Raw genomic sequence first — 19,189 nt, 5'->3', positions numbered from 1 at the left:
CCTCAACCCAGAACATCGAACCTATTTCTAATTCTACAAAAGAAAGATAGTAAAATTAGCTAGTTGAGGATTCACCAACTCACTAATGTACTATACAGATTAAACCACTAAATAATCATTTTGCCTAATATTTTTTAAGTTAGCTTGTAATATTTTGAGGTCATGCACAAATGTTTCCTCAGTGCATCCTCAATGACGTAACAGCTGCAAGTTAATTATTCACGCCGTGTAGTAAGTAAACAAAAGAACTAATCCCAGCAGACCCTGTGAACATCAGCCTTCAGGTTCCCGTTTCAAAACAAAACCCACAAATGGATTCATTTTCATTTCGTAGGCTGTGCTCTTCTGAACTCCAGAAATGGAAATGAAATCTCCTGTCATGAGTGTAAGGGGATTTCCATAGTACTCATTATGTGCACAAGCTGGTCAAATAGGAAGTCTTGTACGCGGACAGTCCAGCGCGACAATTACAACGTCCGTCACATCATCAAAGTTCCGTCCAGGGCGTTAGAAACGCATCTGGATTCAACTAAAGTTGCCCACATCAGCACTGTCCTGTCAGCAACATACTCTGTAACATTTTATACACAAGCTGACACAACGTTTCATCTGATTCTGTTGACTTTGAGCTGTGTAATGAAACTTATGAAAATCCCAAACTTAGTGGCAAAAATGCGAAAAAAAAACTCATTATGGGCAACATTCCCGTTTGAAACTATTCTGAGCGCATCTGACGGAGAGAGCGCGCGCGCACACAGCGTGCTACTAAACACAAACACAGCATCACTTCACTTTACCTGCTTCAACCGTATCCGTCAGGTCATAATTTGATGCAGTCCGAGGGAATTCTTTCAGTTTCCTTGTACTGAGGTTCAGAAATCCAGAGTTCGCCGCATCCTCCAACGCTCTCTCCAAGCCTCGGTTGAGGGGTAGGTTCGTGCTGGAGCCCAGTCCGCTCAGGTTCGTCTGTAATGCGGCAGAAGGCAGCTGGGAAAGAGGACGGGGCTCCGGTCCCAGCGTCGCCATATTCGCCCCGTCGGGGAAAAAGCTCGTCGAAAAACTCTGCTATCTGTAAATCCCGCTGAAAATGCTCTGCTCTCTAAAGCTGTAGGTGAATTTCCTCCTAGTGCGCTTTCTGGCTGTCCATTATGACGCGTCTGCGCAGTTTGTTTATGGATCTGAGCTCGTGCCAATAACGGGTTTACTGGGCTTCACTGCAGCGGCATCTGGTGTACGTTCACTGGAACAGCAAACCGTGGTGCAATAATATGTCATGCAGTGATGATATTGAAGTTTAGTGTATTAAGATCTACGTAAAATATGCGGATATTTTCACTTAATGGAATTCATTTCATTGTTTAAAGCATAGTTCAGTGATATTAAGCACACTTTGGATCTATGCATGCTCTCCACATATAACTTTAAAAATAAATCACTTTAAGATTTTATTTCTAAAGTTCATTCATTCATTCATTTTCTTGTCGGCTTAATCCCTTTATTAATCCAGGGTCACCAAAGCAGAATGAACCGCCAATTTATCCAGCATGTTTTTACTCAGCGGATTCCCCTTCAGGCGCAACCCATCTCTGGGAAACACACAATTTACCCTACCCAATTCACCTGTACCGCATGTCTTTGGACTGTGGGGGAAATCAGAGCACCCGGAGGAAACCGACCCGAACGCAGGGAGAACATGCAAACTCCACCCAGAAACACCCGCTGAGACGAGGTTCGAACCAGCGACCCAGCAACCTTCTTGCTGTCTTGCTGTGAGGCGACATCACTACCTACTGCGCTACTGCTTCGCCCCTTTTCTAAAGTTAATTAATCTATATTAATATAAAACAAAAAATATATAATATAAAATACTCATAATATATATATATATATATATTCATTTATTCATTCATTTTCTTTTTGGCTTAGTCTATGATTAGTCTATAGACCCCTGATTAAGGGGTCACCACAACAGAATGAACTGCCAACTAATCCAGCATATGTTTTACACAGTGGATGCTCTTCCAACCGCAACCCAGTACTTGGAAAAACCCATACACTCTGACATGCACACACATACACTACGGCCAATTTAGTTTATTCATTTCACCTTTAGAGTATATCTTTGGATTGAGGAAAGCCAAGGAAACACAGGGAGAGCTGTTTCGAGCCCTGGCTGGGTCATTTGGTTTCTGTGTGGAGTCTGCATGTTCTTCCAATGTTGGCGTGGGCTTCCTCCAGGTGTTCTGGTTTCCCCCAGTCCAAAGACATGCTCTATAGGTAAATTAAATAAACTAAATTGGCCGTAGTGTATGAGTGTGTATGCATGTTTCCCAGTACTGGGTTGCAGCTGGAAGGGCATTCGCTGTGTAAAACATGTAATGATTAAAGAGACTAAGCCAAAGGAAAATGAAGTATATTTGTGTATATGAGAAAGTAAAACTATTTAAGATTAAAGTTACTGTGTCTTACTGACTTTAATGACCCAAAAAAGACAACTAAAAGAACTTTAAAGCAAAACATTTTAAATAAAACCTAATTAAATCATTTGAACACTTTATTATTGCCCTTATTTCAGTAATTTAGTATGCTGCATTAGTATTCTAATCAAGCAGGCAAGACACTGCATGTTCTGCTTTTCTAAAGAATTCGCGCATTGGCTCATATTTAGAGACCAAGGAAGTGAAACTGCTTGCAGCGAATCAGATCATATCATAAATGAAAGCTTCAACTTCTCTCCAGGTTACTCAAACAAGATATGGTGAGTTTTTCTGGATTTTATCTCTTTGCTAGATCACAACATAATCAAAAGCATTAGAATAGAGAAACAAGGATATATAGTTTACAATCTGCATAGTGTTGAAGTTGTAAATTTTAAAAGGGAAACTGCAGCCTGTCATCTTTTACCAAAACCTCGTGTCATGCCAAACCTGTCAAAACGCGCTGACTTCTGAGAAAAACAGAAAAAAACATTTGGGGGGAAATAACTTTTTCAATTTTACTTTGTTAGAAGAAAATCAATTTCTCTCTCTCTCTCTCTTTTACATTAAAAGTCAATGGGGTCAGTTTTTGTGGTGAAGCCCACTGACTTTTAAATATTAAGTGAAAAGTGTCTATTCTTCAAAAGTTTGAAAATCAGGTTAGGGTGAGTAAATGATGACAGAATTTTCATTGTGACTGACCTCTTCTTAAAGTCATTGTATTTATGATGTATGATGTTAAAAATATATTAAATATTTAAATTTTTTTTTTTAATCAAAACATTCACAATGTTCGCTATACTATCTTGTCTGTTTCTCCAGGCATATGCTGGTAGTAGGAGCACCACTGGAGGTTTGCACTTTGCTAAATGGTTAGTTGATTGGGAGAATCCACCATCTAATCCCACTGATGATGATGAGGAGGAGGAAGAGGAGGAGGAGGAGAATGATATCAGTGAAAGTGAAGTGAAAGAATGTAACTCTCCAGTCAGTGAATGTGATTCAGATTTCCTTAACCCTGATGAACAGTATCATCTTCCCCGGAGCAGTCCTGTCATATCCCGCAAGAGACCAAACACAGACACACAAAAACAATGTGGTCTCTCTGTGACACCTCCACTTTGGGAAATATCTACCTCTCCAGGGCTGAAGTCGAACGCTTCAAGTCCACACAGGTTGGAAGAATTGAGGCGCTCAGAGAACGAGAGAAACTTTGATGAGTGTGATTCACTCCAGGGCTCTTCAAGACAGATGCTGCTCCTCACAGATAAGCAACATGGCACCAGAATTTCACAAGTCTCTCAGGACACTCAGTTTCACAGCCTCCCTTTCTTTTCTGGACGCTTACATGAGGAGTTAACTAAAAGAAGGGCCTGTTCTGACATCCCACAAATTAATCGGAAGAGTTCAGACCAAGCAAAACACTGGCCATTTGTTATTGGAGATTACAATGAAGACATCAACAGTCTGGACCAGGTAATACACTCTAATATGTCTTTGGAACACACAGAACCATCAAGATTTTTATACTCTGTTGTGGTCTATAAAAAAATCACACCTGTGCAATGCATGTGACTTCATTCTCCATATGAGAGTTTGAGGAGTCTTTAAGCTACCATGACCAAAAAGGCCTTTTATATACAGTATTAAATACAAGTCAGTAGTTCAGTACTTTCTCCTTGTGTCATTCCATTGTTAATAAACATAAATCTTATTTCATATTTTATGTTTTGTTATATTTGTATGTTTGGATTGTTTGGGTTTTTTCCAAAATGTGGTTCAATTCCATGTCAACAGGTCTTCTGGAAATACTATTCCCAGCAAAAACAAAAAAAAAAAAACATGACGTGTTGAATACTTGTATCTAATATCTAAGAAACAAAAATGTTTTAACTATTTGACTAAGCTTAGGCTTTTTTTGGTGATGGCAGCTTAAAGACGCCTCTCATGTGGAGAATAAAGTCACATGCGGAGTATGCTGATTTTAGTCACAATACTGAACCTCAGTAAAAACATGGAAACACCTTGATCAAACTATTACCATCATGTAGGATTTTCAACAGGATAGACTATACACACACGGCTGTCTGGCATTATTCTCTGCACCTGCCAATTCAGTAAAGGACCAAAGACACCTGCATCGTGAAATTCAGAATTTTTTTCTACCATACAGTGTTCGGTTAAAATTCCATTAAAACAACACTCTAAAAGCCATTCATACTCGCATCCAGTACCTTATTTATCACAGGGGCTATGCATGAAATGTTTCTGAATGAAAGTGAAAGTGCCAAACTGCTGTTAAAGTCAACAAATTAAAAATGACACACCTGAAATTACATGAAACGTGGATAAAATGTGAAGTGTGGATAGCATGGTGATGCAATGACGTCAATCGAAATATGTGCTATTACATGTAAAACAGGATCATGAAAGGAACCTTCAAAAGGCTACTCATGTAAACACCTTAATCATATTACTGTCTAATTCAGATTAAGACAAATCATTCGCTTACTGATGTTCATGTATGCATAATCAATGACGAAGGGCAGAGTGTTGCTAAATAACTTCTGAGAGATTTCAGCTGCTGTCTGGGCCTTCACTGCCTTTTTACACCTCCCTTTCTTCATGTGTTCAATACTTTTTCTCTGCGTCATTTCATTTTATTATGCATAACTTAATTTGTAAACAAATTATATTTGTTTTCATTTCATATATGGATTTCTTTGGTTGTTACCAACATCTGGTAAAGATTTCAAATCAACAGCACCTTTAGAAATATGTTTTCTGAGAAAAATGGTGACGTGTTGAATACTTATTTCCCTCTTTGTATATCAGAACTAAATATTTTACTGTCTGTTTAGATATCTGTGTATTTTAAGATTATATTTCTGTAGTTCTGGATATCATTTAATATTAAATTTATTTTCTAGTTCTAGAAATTGTTCATTTTTATATTATTACATTTCTTACATCGTAGAGTCTTGTTTGGAGACAACCAACATCAATGTATGTGTTTTAACATATTGTAATGTGGTGTAGCTAAATAACTAAACTGTATTTTTTAGATTATCTTTACTTTTTATTTAGTATTATTGTTTTTCATAAGTTGTGTGTTTTGGACATCTTGGCCAGGTCATCCTTGTAAATGAGATATTGTCTTCTTATCTGGTTAAATAAAGAAACATATATAAAACCTGAATAAAGTGTGCATCTGCTTCAGATATCTCTCATATTATAATTTAAGTGGTTATTATTGTTTGTGTGCAGGAAAATGCTCATTTTGTAGTTGTGGACATGCTTCTGGAAGTGCTGGAGGCTGTGAAATGGGCTGTCTGTCTGCAGCAATCAAACAACACAAATCCTAATAATCGAGACAGATGTGAAACACACGATACCTCAAAAACAGACTCAATCGCTTCCTCTGACAGCGGCTTTGAGGGTAAGACTGGATTGTGTTGCAAAAAATCCCTGTGCCGTTTACATGTGATGTGGTCCAGCCAGAGAACAGTTAATGCTGACCTGGTGTCTTTAAAATGAACAGGTCATCATTAAAAAAGGTTTACTTCTGCTAACATTTTGCTGGAGTTTCTACACTTTTTTTAATTTAAATTTTTTTATTACATTGTACAAAAGTTAAGTGATGGTGCCGCAGTGGATTGCGTCATCACCTCAAAGCAAGAAGATCACTAGTTTGTGTCCCAGATGGGTCAGTTGACATTTCTGTGTGGAGTTTTTATGTTCTCCCCATGTCGGCGTGGGTTTCCTCCGGGTACTCCGGCTTCCCCTACAGTTCAAAGACATGCTCTTTAGGTGAATTGAATTAGCTAAAGTGTCCGTAGTGTATGTGTGTGAATGCAAGAGTGTATGAGTGTTTCCCAATGTTGGGTTGCAGCTGGAAAGGCATCTGCTACATAAAACATATTCTGAATAAGTTGGTGGTTCATTCCGCTGATTAATAAAGGGACTAAGCCGATAAGAAAATGAATGAATGAATGTTCAAAAGTTAACATAGTGGATGCATGAGGTTAACTAAACTTATCACACATAAAATTAAACTTGGTTAACTTTAATACATCTTTCTTAAATGAATAATTAATGTTCATTCATTTAGTACATGCTATAATTATTCTGTGACATCCACGGCAGGACAGGTATATGTCTCTTAAGAAATGCAATTTTATCATTCTTGTTTCATTGAATGCCATCAAAAACATTGTTTGGAAGATGGATTCACAAATTATGCAAAGATAATTTTTTTTTTTTATATATTTTGGGACTTATATATATATATATATATATATATATATATATATATATATATATATAAAAATAAGTAACAAAGAAACCCATATAGTTTTTGCTTTAACACTCAATAACTCAAAACTGTTCAGAATGCAGATAGAACTTGATGATTCCAAGATGGTAAAATTTGATATATTATGTGTAATATACAGCATACAAAGCAATTGTAGAGTTTGGATGCAAAAAACTGTAAGTGCCGTCTAAAGTTTAAAATTAGCATTTTTCATAGGCTGTTTTGTGTACTTTTAGTCATTTTACTTTTATGGCGAAGAACAGATTATTTTCATTCGCTTTAAAGTGAAATAACTGAACATAAACATAGGAGGCTGAGAAAAACACATATTTTAGAGGAAATTGTCAGACAGCGCTTAGAGTTGAAATGTATTTTCTCTATGTTTTTTTCTCATCTTATCTTTGGCAGAAAACAGTGAACGATACTCCCTGGCTTCTTTTCAGAGGTACGCACTGAACTCTATATATTGTCAACATTTTGTATGCAAAATTTTTAGACAGTACTGTTTTGTTTGCAGCTGTCTCCAGAGCTCCAGAACGCAGTGCACAGCTGAAAATTTAGCCCATCGTTTGGTTTCAGAGTTCAGGAAGCAGTGGTTCTCCTCTGAGCTGCTGAAAAACCCCGTCAACCTCAACTCGGCTCTGCAGGAAGTGAGAATGGTTACACTTACACACATTTTTTACTGTGAACACATGTGGAGCCACAGACACCCACCTCTTTTTCGGTGATATATTACTGTACACAAATAAACAATTTAGGGATATAGAATTTAAACAAAGCATAATAACTGTAGGTGACACGTTGGCACAGTAGGTAGTGCTGTCGCCTCACAGCAAGAAGGTCGCTGGTTCGAGCTTCGGCTGGGTCAGTTGGCATTTCTGTGTGGAGTTTGCATGTTCTCCCCGCGTTCGTGTGGGTTTCTTCCAGGTGCTCTGGTTTCCCCAGTCCAAAGACATGCAGTACAGGTGAATTAGGTAGGCTAAATTGTCTGTAGTGTATGAGTGTGAATGAGTGTGTATGAATGCTTCCCAGAGATGGGTTGCAGCTGGAAGGGCATCCGCTGTGTAAAATATATGCTGGATAAGTTGGCGGTTCATTCAGCTGTGGCAACCCCTGATTAATAAAGAAACTAAGCCGAAAAAAAAAATGAATGAATGAATAATAACTATATTTTCCACAGGTCTTGTTCCCCATTATGTCAGGGGAGAGGATTAGTTTATCTGAAGAGATCATGATGAAGACCAGAATGAGAGGAACATTCAGCTGGGCTCCACCAAGATTTCAGATCATCTTCTGTGTCCAGCCAACACACAGGTATGCAGGACAACTAAAGGGTTTCCAGGGCTTTCAAACTTAAATTGGCGTGGGGCCATTGCAGAGACTGATAATTTACATGAGGGCCATTTTAACATTTGAGTACAAGTAGAAAGGGCAAATCTGAAGAAATTGATGCGTCTTAGAACAGATATGACATTCATATTTTAAGCAATACCTATCATAGACAAAGTGCCATCACTAGTAATGCAATTCTGCATATTCACTCGCTTTGCCAGCTACTGAAATACATTTGGCTGTTATATGGTCGTGCATTAGACATAAAAAGCAATGGAGTATATGCAGAAGTATGCAGAAGAACTTTAAAACCTGGGTCAAGCTCTTCTGATGAGCTTTAAGCAGTTACAAAATTGCCGCTTTTAAGGTCTGTTTTCTTTAAAAATCAACGATCTCCACTGCCTGATTGATATACGATATAAAGAGGCTCTTAGATTAAATGAAAAGCACTGCCTTAAATGAGATTTTCCCACGCCATGTCTTTAAAATATGAACATATCTTTTTCTTCAGTATTTTCAATAGTGTTTCTGCCTGCTGATCATGACGGCTCTAGCGGTAACAACTCTTTCATCTTGTTTTACGCTTGAACAACTATTTGAAGCTGGAGTCTACTTAACTGATTGTTTTTTAATAACATTACAACCTCGATGCTGGAAAAGAAACTGTATAACATTGGAGAAAGTCACATTAACCATTCAACAGAAGGTTAATGATATGGGAAGAAACACTAGCTCGGCATATACCATATTTTACAGAGTATGCAGTGAAAGCTGGCTTATCTGCATAGCTAATTATAAACACTGTCAATGAAAACAACCACATAACTGACTTCAGCTGCAGAATTAGCATCCCTTTTACTGGTATAATAATAATTATTATTCTGCCCCAATCAATTATGCTGCTTAGGCAAAAGTTGAACAGATAGTGTACTCCACATACTAACATCAGAAAGCAGTTTGGGTAACTTGTGACTGTAATGGAAGGTGTTCTTTCTTTTTTACAAGTTCAACAAGGAGAAAAGAAATCACTGTATTAAAAATAGACAGTGGTGTAAATTAACAAATTACAAATACTCAAACTACTGTAGTTGAGTAGTTTTTATCAGGAATTAGTAGTTTTATAGTTTTATAAATGTGCACTTTTACTTTCCTTTAAGTACATTTTTACTGCGTTGTTACTTTTACTTTTAACAGCTTTCCTTCAACCTACAGTCACTACATTGCTTTTTCTTATTTATAGGGATTAAAAAAATTAGTCCTGTGATTCCTGTCCAATCAAATCACACATAGAAGGTAAATCGCATCATAACAAACTACCTCAAGACATGAGCATTTTATAATTGCAGCAAACTGTTTGGAAGTGTTAAAAGTGTTCAAGAAGATGTCCAAAATCTTTACATGCAATGACCCAGAGACTATTTTGGTGCATCTCACTGATGAGAAGATGACAGATGTTTGGTTTGATGACTGAAATGGCCTTAAACACCCAGCAGATACAGAAAGTCAACATGATGTAAGATTGACGCTGTACTCCAACTTTGTGGGGATGTTGCATTTTGTTTGGAAATGAAAATTGGGTTGACGTCAAAACTAAATGATTAACCTAAAATCAACCAATTATCAACATCTAATGATGATACAGCTTGACGTTGTGTGGAGGTTACCACTATGACGTCTATCAGATGTTAGATTTTGGTTGCCATACCTGACAAATAAATGTCAGTATTTAACGTCAATATGGCGTTGTTTTAAGATCATGGCTCATGGCCCTGGTGCAGTTTGAGACCAGTGGTGTTAATTACATTGTACAGTAAACTGCATTTCTTTTTCAATTGGGTATTCATATAAATATTTAGGTCACACTTTACAACGAGGTTTCATTATTAATGTATTTAGTAGTGTGAACTGAACAGTACGTGTTCAGCATAATCATCGTTCAACATTTATTAATGCATTATTAACATCTAAATTCATGCTAGTTAACATTTGTTAATGAGTTAACATGAATTCACAATGGACTGTATTTTCATTAACTATAACTAACATGAACAACTACTGTAATAAATGTATTGTTCATTGTTTATTCATGTTCGTAAATATACATGAACTACCATTAATACAACCTTATTGTAAAGTGTTACTAATATTTATGCTTATCTCTTAATCAGACGCAGTGATGTTATCGCTTCTCAGCACTTCCTGTGTGCCGGCTGTGGTACTGAAATTGAGGCAAGTGAGTAATGAATCTGCTTCTTATAAGAGTCCTGTAATTCAGAGATTTCAGTACTTTGAGGTTAAATCTCGACTGCTCCTCTTTCCTAAGGGTATATGAAGAAACTGAGGTATTGTGACTATCTGGGCAGATACTTTTGTGACGGCTGCCATGGTGGTCTGGAAACAGTGATTCCTGGTCGGGTTCTGAATAACTGGGACTTTGCTCGTTATCCAGTCTGCAATTTCTCCAGACAGTTATTGGACTCTATATGGGAGCAACCAATTTTCAAACTCACAAGTGTGGCCAAGAACCTGTACAGCCAGGCTAAAGAGCTCCAGCGGTTTAGAGTGAGTATTGACTCTAAGATCCCAATTCTGATCAGAAGAACTTACAATACACTGTAAAAGAATATTTGTTCACTCAGCTAAATTCAATTAAGTCATCTTGTTTCATTGAATCACTTAAGTTGTATTGACTTAATTCTCTAAGTTTTCTCAAATTAAAATGCTTAGTTAAATAACTGACCAAACTACTTATTTCAAGTTAACTGGATTTTTTCAATCACAAACAGAACAGACAACGAAATACTTTATACATTTTATTAAAAGTTTTTACTCCCGATTTAGCAATTACACACAATGTACTCAAGCATAAATGCACATTTGATGAATCCCAATTATGTAGTGTTTTAATCACAATATATTTTGAAAGTTTAGGGTGAGTAAGTCTATAAAAATAATTTTGAAAATCACCCAGGCAGCATTAATGTGACCAAGTTAACAGTAAAAATGGAAATACTGTGAAATGTGTATTAGCATGATATTAAAGGGGTTGTTCATCCAAAAATGAAAATTTCCTCACTCTTTACCTTTACTCACACTCCAAATGGTTCTAAACTTGTATGATTTTTTCTTCTGTTGAAAACAGAATAAGATATTCTAAAGAATGTTGTAAAAAGCAGCCGTTGACATGTAGAGTATAAGAACAAGAGTAGAGTAGGATGTCAAAGTCATTTTTTTTGCATTCTTCAGAAAATCGACCCTTTGCGTTCAAAAAAAGGAAGAAACTCAAACAGGTTTGAAACAGGTGGAGGATAAGTATTGATGAATTATACCTTTCAGTTCATGGTATGGTTACACAAAAGAACACTGAAAAATATTATTCATTGGATTTACAAATTGTTTAAAGGTAAGTGGTTGCAAACAATTTATATGGGCTGAAAATTAAATTTGTAAATGATCAACTTAATTTGTTTGTTTAAATTTAGACTATATAAATTGTTAGAAATCACTTACCTTAACTTTTTTTAAAGTAAATTTAAAGCGATTTAAATACTGACTTTTAGTGGCATTTTAAGCACTATTTTAGCTGAACTAAAAATTGATGAATAACAACAATAGCCAAAATATTATTCAAATTCATTTTAATATCGGTCACTTTTGGTGCTTCCCACCAAAGATCTAAGATTCAGAATAAAAGTTACTTGTAAAATATTTTCTCTATTTAAAAGCAATACAGTAGCGAGGATGACTTTACTTACATCAGATTGTATGTTTTCTTGCACAGCTGGATGTTGAACTCATTAAAATGATTTTTTGCATTGGCCAAAACTGATTAGCTAAAGTCTTACCAAAACCGAGGATTCCGCTTGGTCTTAAAGCCTTTTTTATGGGTTATTTTCACTATTTAGGATGGCACAGCAGTCCAAATAAGACAAATGAGCTCATATTTGGGACAAATTATGGACCTTTGACAGTGAGGGGTGGGTCTTTCAAACCACCCGAACCCTCTCTGGCTACAGGCCTGTGTACAAATACTAATGAAAAATTATGTATTATGCTTCCCAGGCCAGTAGTTGTCAAAGTCACTTTGTAAAGGAACACCATCACACATACAGTCATGTAGTCCACCATTATTGTTCTAATTGTAAAGTACTCATTACAATATTTTTATTATTAATTGGGCGATACAAATCTTTATTACATTCAGGAAAGTGGGACAACTGAACCCAATCATATTAAAGCCATGATATCTCTTACATTTTTCTCACTGTTTGTGGAGACCATACAAATGAATGAAACATGCTATAACATCCTATCTGTTGCAAAACTCTCTGTGACAACTGAAAATTCTAAAAATAGATCAATCCAAAACTACCCACATAGCAAAATTTCTCTGGCCCAGATCTGGCCCAAACCATCAGCATTTGCTTGGCCCACATGCCACAGTGAATTACGGTACATGACTGGACCAAGTCTGACTTCCATACAAGAGGCAAACATGGACCATATCTGGGCCAGGTTCAGCCAAATTAATAACCCATAACTGGGCCTGAACCTGACCAGATATGTTGGTGTGTCACGACTGCAATGAATTTTATAAACCTATGAAGCATTTCGCCATATGGCTGTGCTTTTTCTTGAAGGGACCTGATTGATAGAATTTTTTCTTTACTCGAAAATAATTTAAATGTATTTTAAAAGTTGGTCAAGACAGCCCAAACTTTCGTGGATCACATATACATTTTTAACATCTGGGCCAAATACTATATTTGATATCTTGCCTAAGTCTTGAGTGCCACCTGTAAGACGGTGCCACCTCTGCCAAATCTCGGCCATGTTTGACCCGCATGCTGTATGCCAGTGCAGGTGAATGCCTGCTGTGCCAGCTTTATGCCAAATCTGGGCCAGAATTATTTGCTACCTGGGTATTGTTTAAATGCTAAGATTAGCCAGTATGCTATTTTCTTCTCAAAAGCTGTTTATTTTCAGTGAATTAAAGTCTCTCATCTGTCGATATCCATTCTAAAAACAAACAAAAATAAAATGGCCTCTCGCCTGCTGGCAAAGACAGAGTATTATCTTTAGCTGCTATGCTGTTTTGAAAGTCTGGAAAGTTGCTAGCTGTCTTTCAATAGACTTTACTTCTGCAGGCCTATTGACTAATCAGATAATATCTATGCTAAACTGTTTTTACGGTGTTTGTATTTGAGTGATAACAGGTCAGTTATGCAGCATAAACTTATCAGGTCATGAATTGCATTCTGTCATCTGCTTTAGGAACTACAGGAGCAACTGATATCCATCAAAAAGCTTCTGAGCACATGCAGACTATCATCTGGGTGATTTGTCTATTGATGTGGCATTTCTTTAAGAAGGATTATGTAGGTGGGTTTTCTGTTTTTGATAACTGTTTCTCCAACCAGAGTCCTTGACGAGTTTGAACAACTTCCTGCTCACCTGATGCAGGATCTACACCTGTTCTCCATGGATGACCTCCACAGGGTGAAGAAAGGTCAGCTGTGTGCTATAGCCAAAGCCTTGCTGCAGTCTTCAGTTGCTCACATAGACTTCTGTGAGGTTTGTAAGCAATTATTTGTACACTCACACTATGGTCATTCAGTGTTCAGAGTGTTTAACAGTCATCATATCTCTTGATTTCCCAGCTGTGTCAGGCCAAAGGTTTTATTTGTGAGTTCTGTCATGGGAAGGAAGTACTCTTCCCTTTTCAGAGAGATACCTGCACCCGCTGCCAAGGTCATATCAGTGTGCACCACCAACATAATCTGTTTATTTATGTTCAAAATCTTTTTCAAACAATATTTCTGTCTGCATTACTCCATGAGAATGAGCCAATGACTGTTGCCTTGTATCATTTCTTTTTAGATTGCAGAGCCTGCTTCCACATTTCATGTTTCCGCGATGAATCATGTCCCAAATGTGCCAGACTCCAGAAACGAAAGAAACTCCAAGAAGACATGAGTGTATGATATCTCCTACACGTGCCTTGCTGCATTTTAAAGCTTTTGGGTGTTCAGAGCTCTAGACTGACATGTATATATGTTGTGATTTTGTAAACCACAGATGAACGTCTGTTTTATTTATAATCTGATGTTGATGTTGAATTTTTTATATTGTATTTGGATTTTTGTAGTCATTTAGTATATATATTCTAAAAATATTATTTTAAATATAGACCTGCCAACCCTTAATTATGTCCATAAAGCTTATTAAATGAATACATAGAGTCATCCACAGCTGACATTTAAACATTAAAATCTGCTTAAGAAAGATACAATAAAAGAATTGACAATGTGTACACATATACAGGGGTGTAGTGGACATTTTAAATGTGTGTGTGTGTGGGGGGGGGGGAGCTTTAAGCGATACAAAAGTTTATGTTCATATAACTATTGATCACCTGTTTCTAAATGGTCTCTAAAAGGGAAGGGGTCGTATGTTCCCCATTACACCGGTTGCTACGCCCCTGCACATATATTATAAAATGTTCTCACAAAAGACTTTAGATGCATTCAAAATGGATTCAAATTCAAGATTTAGTCAGACTTCACACTATGATGTACACACATGAAATACTCCTGTCCTGTGAAAAACTCATAAAACATATTTTCTCACTTTTTTGGGTGTGTGTGTCCGTGAATGCATACTTGTTTTGTGTGTGTGTGTGTGTGTGTGTGTGTGTGTGTGTGTGTGTGTGTGTGTGTGTGTGTGTGTGTGTGTGTGTGTGTGTGTGAGAGAGAGAGTGGGAGAGAGAGAGATAGAGTGTGTGAGAGAGAGAGAGAGAGAGAGAGAGAGAGAGAGAGAGAGAGAGAGAAAGAGAATTATGAACCATTTCCATGATTCCACAGAAAATGAGTAATTTCAAATGATGTATTGTGTTTAATATCATTATGTGGTGGAATGTGCATTTAAAATGCTTTATTTTTGTAATAATGATCAGCACGCTGTAAATTACAACTCAGCCATGTGTTGTGTGTACAGTAACTTATCACATCTAATACAGACTACGTAACCAGATTAAAAAATAAGTAGCCTGTTTACAATGCATTTTACATTGCATTATGTAAATTAAGGCAGTTTTACTAAATATTGCTTTTATGAGTAAGTTGTTGTTTAGATAATCATAAACATATAACAACTTCTAATTATAATTATTATTATTAATGTCAGTGAACTTAATGTACAATATAAAAAATCATTGTTAAAAAAAATGAAATAAAAAAGTTTATATTAGTAGCAAGAGCAGTTACGAAACATAAACAATGTCCAAAGTGAAAGGAATACTCAACTATTTTGTAAGAAATGTTGTAAATTAGCAACAGAAAAGTACTGTCAGAAGTGGGATTCGAACCCACGCCTCCATTCGGAGACCAGAAATCCCGCTTCACAGGAAGGTATGAACCTTGAGTCTGGCGCCTTAGACCGCTCGGCCATCCTGACATACGTCATTCAGTAGACGGAAGCCTTTCTGACTTCGTCGTTTGTCTCTCAATTCATCGTTTTATGATTTCTTATGAAGTCTGCATCTTCAGTTAAACCATTGCTGATGTTTATGGATCAGTGTGTTTACGCGGATTATTCCTATTTTAATATCATGATGTACATTTCATACCCAATGTACATTTCCGTTTTACTTTAAAATGCTTTCATATAACATTAACTTAGAAATGCCATTCGTTAGATAAATCTCAGTTAAACTAAAGCATCACATTTTCATGTTTTAGCAGTAAATAGTTAAAAAAATGACGGAAACACGTGCATGCTGCTCGACCGCAAACGTTAGCATTAGCAATAAATATAGCCTCACGTTAGTCTAGATCGAGATGCTGTGAAAATCTTAACAGCACGCACAAACATAATGTTTTTTGTGGATTTGCATTTTATTTATTCAGAGTTGCCAACTCTCACGCATTTGGCGTGAGAGTCACGCAATTGACCGTATTCTCACGCTCTCACGCCACACATCACTTTTCTCAAGCAGTAAAATAATCTCCGTCAAATATTTATTCCGTTATAATAAAGACGGTTTTAAAGACGTTTATCATTATATAAAGATGTTGTTCTCTCAACCAACACTGGTGAAAGCAATGTAATCAAAAACAAACTGACGCGTGCGCGCAGAAAACATACCAGCGCGCCTCTCGCACCGCTCCTGCTTATTCCTGCAGTAGGATGCACCCCTTTCAAACTTTTAATGAGATTCTCAGTCTACATAAAAACCAATGTAGGGCATAATTGATTAAAACGTAATATGATTATCTTGATGGATAAAGCAAAAACAACAAGTGAAAAAACATTTTAAAACGCACTAGGTTTACAAATAAATGTAAAAAAAGAAGAAAAGAATTCTGTAATCTTCTGTAAGGTAAGGGCTATTCCTATTGGTTGACTCTCATAATGCTGGTATTAAAAAAATATAAATTTAAGTTAATAGATTCACATTTCAGAAGGGGTGCATTTTTGTAGGTGCATACAGTGAGTTTTGGAAGCCGTCAAAACCAAAGTTAAATAATATGATTATGATCTTATTTTGACTAAGCATAGCTCCTGATAGATTTTTCTTTGTATGAAACAGAAAGGAGGGATGAAGTCAGGAAGTTTTTACTTAATAAACCCAATTCTTAGCTATGAGTCGGGTCTAAGACAACACACAACAGATGATTTTATAAAATATTTTTTTGTGTGTAATACCATCTACAGAATTTCATTCTAATTAAATAAATTTTAATTCATTCATTTTCCTTCAGCTTAGTCTCTATTTCAGAGGTCGCCACAGTGGAATGAACCGCCAACTGTTCCGTTTACACACACACAATCTTACACTACAGCCAGTTTCGTTCATCAATTCCCCTATGGTGCATGTGTTTGGACTGTGGGGGAAACCGGAGCACCCAGAGGAAACCCACACCAACACGAGTAGAAGATGCAAAACTCCACACACAAGCGGGACAATAAGCAAACATATTTCATGCAACTTCATTTCAATTTCGATTCATGCAGCGTCTCGATTACTTCATTGGTGATTGGTTTGTCGCACCACTATGAAGAGCTTCTGAAGGATTTTTCTGTATTACTGCAAGACGAGAGAAAAACAACATTGAATTTTTTTATTTTGCCCCTACTTACATGATATTAATAAAAGAGTGATTTTTCTATATTAACAGTACTATGAATAGTCAGTGACTCTGCCATTCACCAAACTCCAGTTGGAGTTTTAACATCTTTCTGCAAAGAAATGAATAAACCAGGTTAATTTTCTTTCATTGAGTGTGTTTAAGATGAATTTAGGCTTAATGAAACACACACACACACACACACACATCTCACCTGTGCTCCAGCGTCACTCTTACGAGTCCTCTTCATGATTTCTTCCAGACGCTAAAAATGTAAACACAAGCGTTAAACCAACAGTACTGAACTAAAATCTCAAATACAATTGAAGACAAACTTTTGCGCCCTTCTGTGAATTTTAAATTGTTTAAAAATATTTCCCAAGTGCTATATTTAACAATTTTTAAAAAATTCATTCATTCATTTTCCTTCAGTTTAGTCCCTTTTTTAATCAGAGGTCACCACAACAGAATGAACCGCCAACTTATCCAGCATATGTTTTACACAGTGGATGCCCTTCCAGCTGCAAAGCAATAATGGGAAACATGCATAGACACTCATTCACACACACTAAGAACATGCAAACTCCACACAGTAATGCCAACTGACCCAGCCGGGACTCGAACTAGCGATCTTCTTTCTTTGAGGCGACATTGCTAACCACTGAGCCACCGTAATGCCAGATTAGAGGTCTGCATTCCCGCGGCTGTACCAGATTTCGTGCAGCGTGGGAATAAATTTCCGAATAAAACATGGGAGCGGTCGATAACTGGTGTAATTTAAAAGGGAGCAGGCGGTCTAACAGTATCACTCCCGAACATGCGTATGTGTGTGTGTGAATAAGAGAGCATAATGCTGTGTTTAGCTTGATTGGTGGACTTTTATTTTACCTTCTTTCTTTCCAAGTCTTCCAGCTCCTCCTTCTGAAAGTGTTTCTCCCGTTCGATCCTCTGTTTCTCAGCCTCTTCTCGCTGCCAAAGATACATAAAACCACATCATACATTCATTTTTTACACATCTCTAAAATACCTAAAAGTCTAGTGCCATGTCACATATGGGACCCCACGTTTGGCTGGTTAGTGTGGTCCAATAATGTTGTTTGACCATGTCCAGTCAGCTGCTTTAATCAGCTTTATCAGTGGTTATCAGCTGATAGATATGGGCCAGTAGGGGCCTTCCGAGCAGTAAATGTCACTCAAAAGGCTGTTATCATCCATTCACATTGTTAATCAGCTATACTAATAGAGAAGACTCCAGATCTGTTTTTACATTACTGTGACGGTTAATGTAGGGGTAGGCATTAATAAAATATAATTATTGGGAAATGTAATAAATTTTATAAAAAAATTCTCGTTAACTTCCGGCTGCAGCCGTTTGTGATCTATCTGATTAACCATGTGGATGGATGATAACAGCCTTCTGAGCATACCAGTGGGTGCAGAAGGCACCTAATAGCCCGGAGAGCAGTTTTTGTAGACTCTGTCACTCATTAGTATCCTGTTCTTTCCAGTCATGCCAAAATGAATGAAAGCCCGTCTGGCAGCGTCCACTCCAGCCATAACTCACCTTATATCTGTTATCAAGCATCTAAAAGTACAGCTCCTGAGATGAAGAGCATCTGGCAGTCAGGGCTAATGAAACTTCTGCTCAGACAATGATCTGAGGAAAGCAGCGATGTTTACGAGCGAGCTAAATGCTGCATTGTGTAACTCAATGGTAGAGACGCCACTGTTACTTCATATGTGCTTAAATATCTCTCTGAAATCACGCAAAGACTTTTAAAGTGCGTAAAACAGTATTAAGAGTTGAGCTTGATACGACGTGAATAGTTAGCGCCCATAGCTATATACGTTAGATGTCGCCTAACCTGATGTTGTCTATTGGAGGGAATGCGTCAATAGAGCCGCCATTTTAGTACAGGGTAACGCTTCTTTGAAAT

General features: G+C 37.1%; 2 protein-coding genes, 1 long non-coding RNA gene and 1 other non-coding gene across 13 annotated transcripts in view; 1 reads left to right on the top strand and 3 right to left on the bottom strand.

The window, feature by feature from the left end:
- lrch1 (leucine-rich repeats and calponin homology (CH) domain containing 1) overlaps window positions 1–1,145 on the bottom strand; it is a 72,104-nt gene extending 70,959 nt beyond the window's left edge. For all 9 annotated transcript variants that reach the window (XR_015499418.1, XM_087267878.1, XM_087267881.1 and 6 more), the window contains exon 1: window positions 798–1,145. Coding sequence is in view for 8 of the 9 variants with exons in the window: in XM_087267878.1 (XP_087124004.1) it covers window positions 798–1,026 (229 nt within the window). In the remaining variant the exon portion in view is untranslated. The remainder of the gene's footprint in view (window positions 1–797) is intronic.
- A 1,285-nt stretch (window positions 1,146–2,430) lies between these two features.
- On the top strand, window positions 2,431–14,757 carry rubcnl (rubicon like autophagy enhancer). Its single transcript, XM_087267883.1, has 12 exons — window positions 2,431–2,758; window positions 3,300–3,953; window positions 5,745–5,916; window positions 7,201–7,237; window positions 7,310–7,442; window positions 7,973–8,106; window positions 10,293–10,357; window positions 10,448–10,686; window positions 13,399–13,460; window positions 13,545–13,698; window positions 13,785–13,875; window positions 14,005–14,757. Exons 1-12 carry the CDS (start codon window positions 2,756–2,758, stop codon window positions 14,106–14,108), a joined length of 1,848 nt encoding a protein of 615 aa, XP_087124009.1. The 5' UTR covers window positions 2,431–2,755; the 3' UTR covers window positions 14,109–14,757.
- A 712-nt stretch (window positions 14,758–15,469) lies between these two features.
- On the bottom strand, window positions 15,470–15,579 carry trnal-caa (transfer RNA leucine (anticodon CAA)). The gene is made up of 2 exons: window positions 15,542–15,579; window positions 15,470–15,515 (listed from the first exon to the last, which is right to left on the bottom strand). It is a non-coding gene; the product is annotated as a tRNA-Leu (tRNA).
- Window positions 15,580–17,232: 1,653 nt separating this feature from the next.
- Window positions 17,233–19,189, bottom strand: si:ch211-260b17.5. Of its 2 annotated transcripts, none has more exons than XR_015499438.1 (4): window positions 19,118–19,189; window positions 18,141–18,221; window positions 17,467–17,517; window positions 17,233–17,364 (listed from the first exon to the last, which is right to left on the bottom strand). It is a non-coding gene; the product is annotated as a si:ch211-260b17.5 (long non-coding RNA). The 2 variants fall into 2 exon arrangements; XR_015499437.1 differs by having other exon boundaries at window positions 18,817–19,172.

This window comes from Danio rerio, chromosome 9 (genome assembly GCF_052040795.2).
Source record: "Danio rerio strain M-AB ecotype USA chromosome 9, GRCz13ab, whole genome shotgun sequence".
Lineage (NCBI taxonomy): Eukaryota > Metazoa > Chordata > Actinopteri > Cypriniformes > Danionidae > Danio > Danio rerio.
Note: the sequence above shows the minus strand (reverse complement) of the source record. Positions and strands in the feature narration are given on the sequence as shown.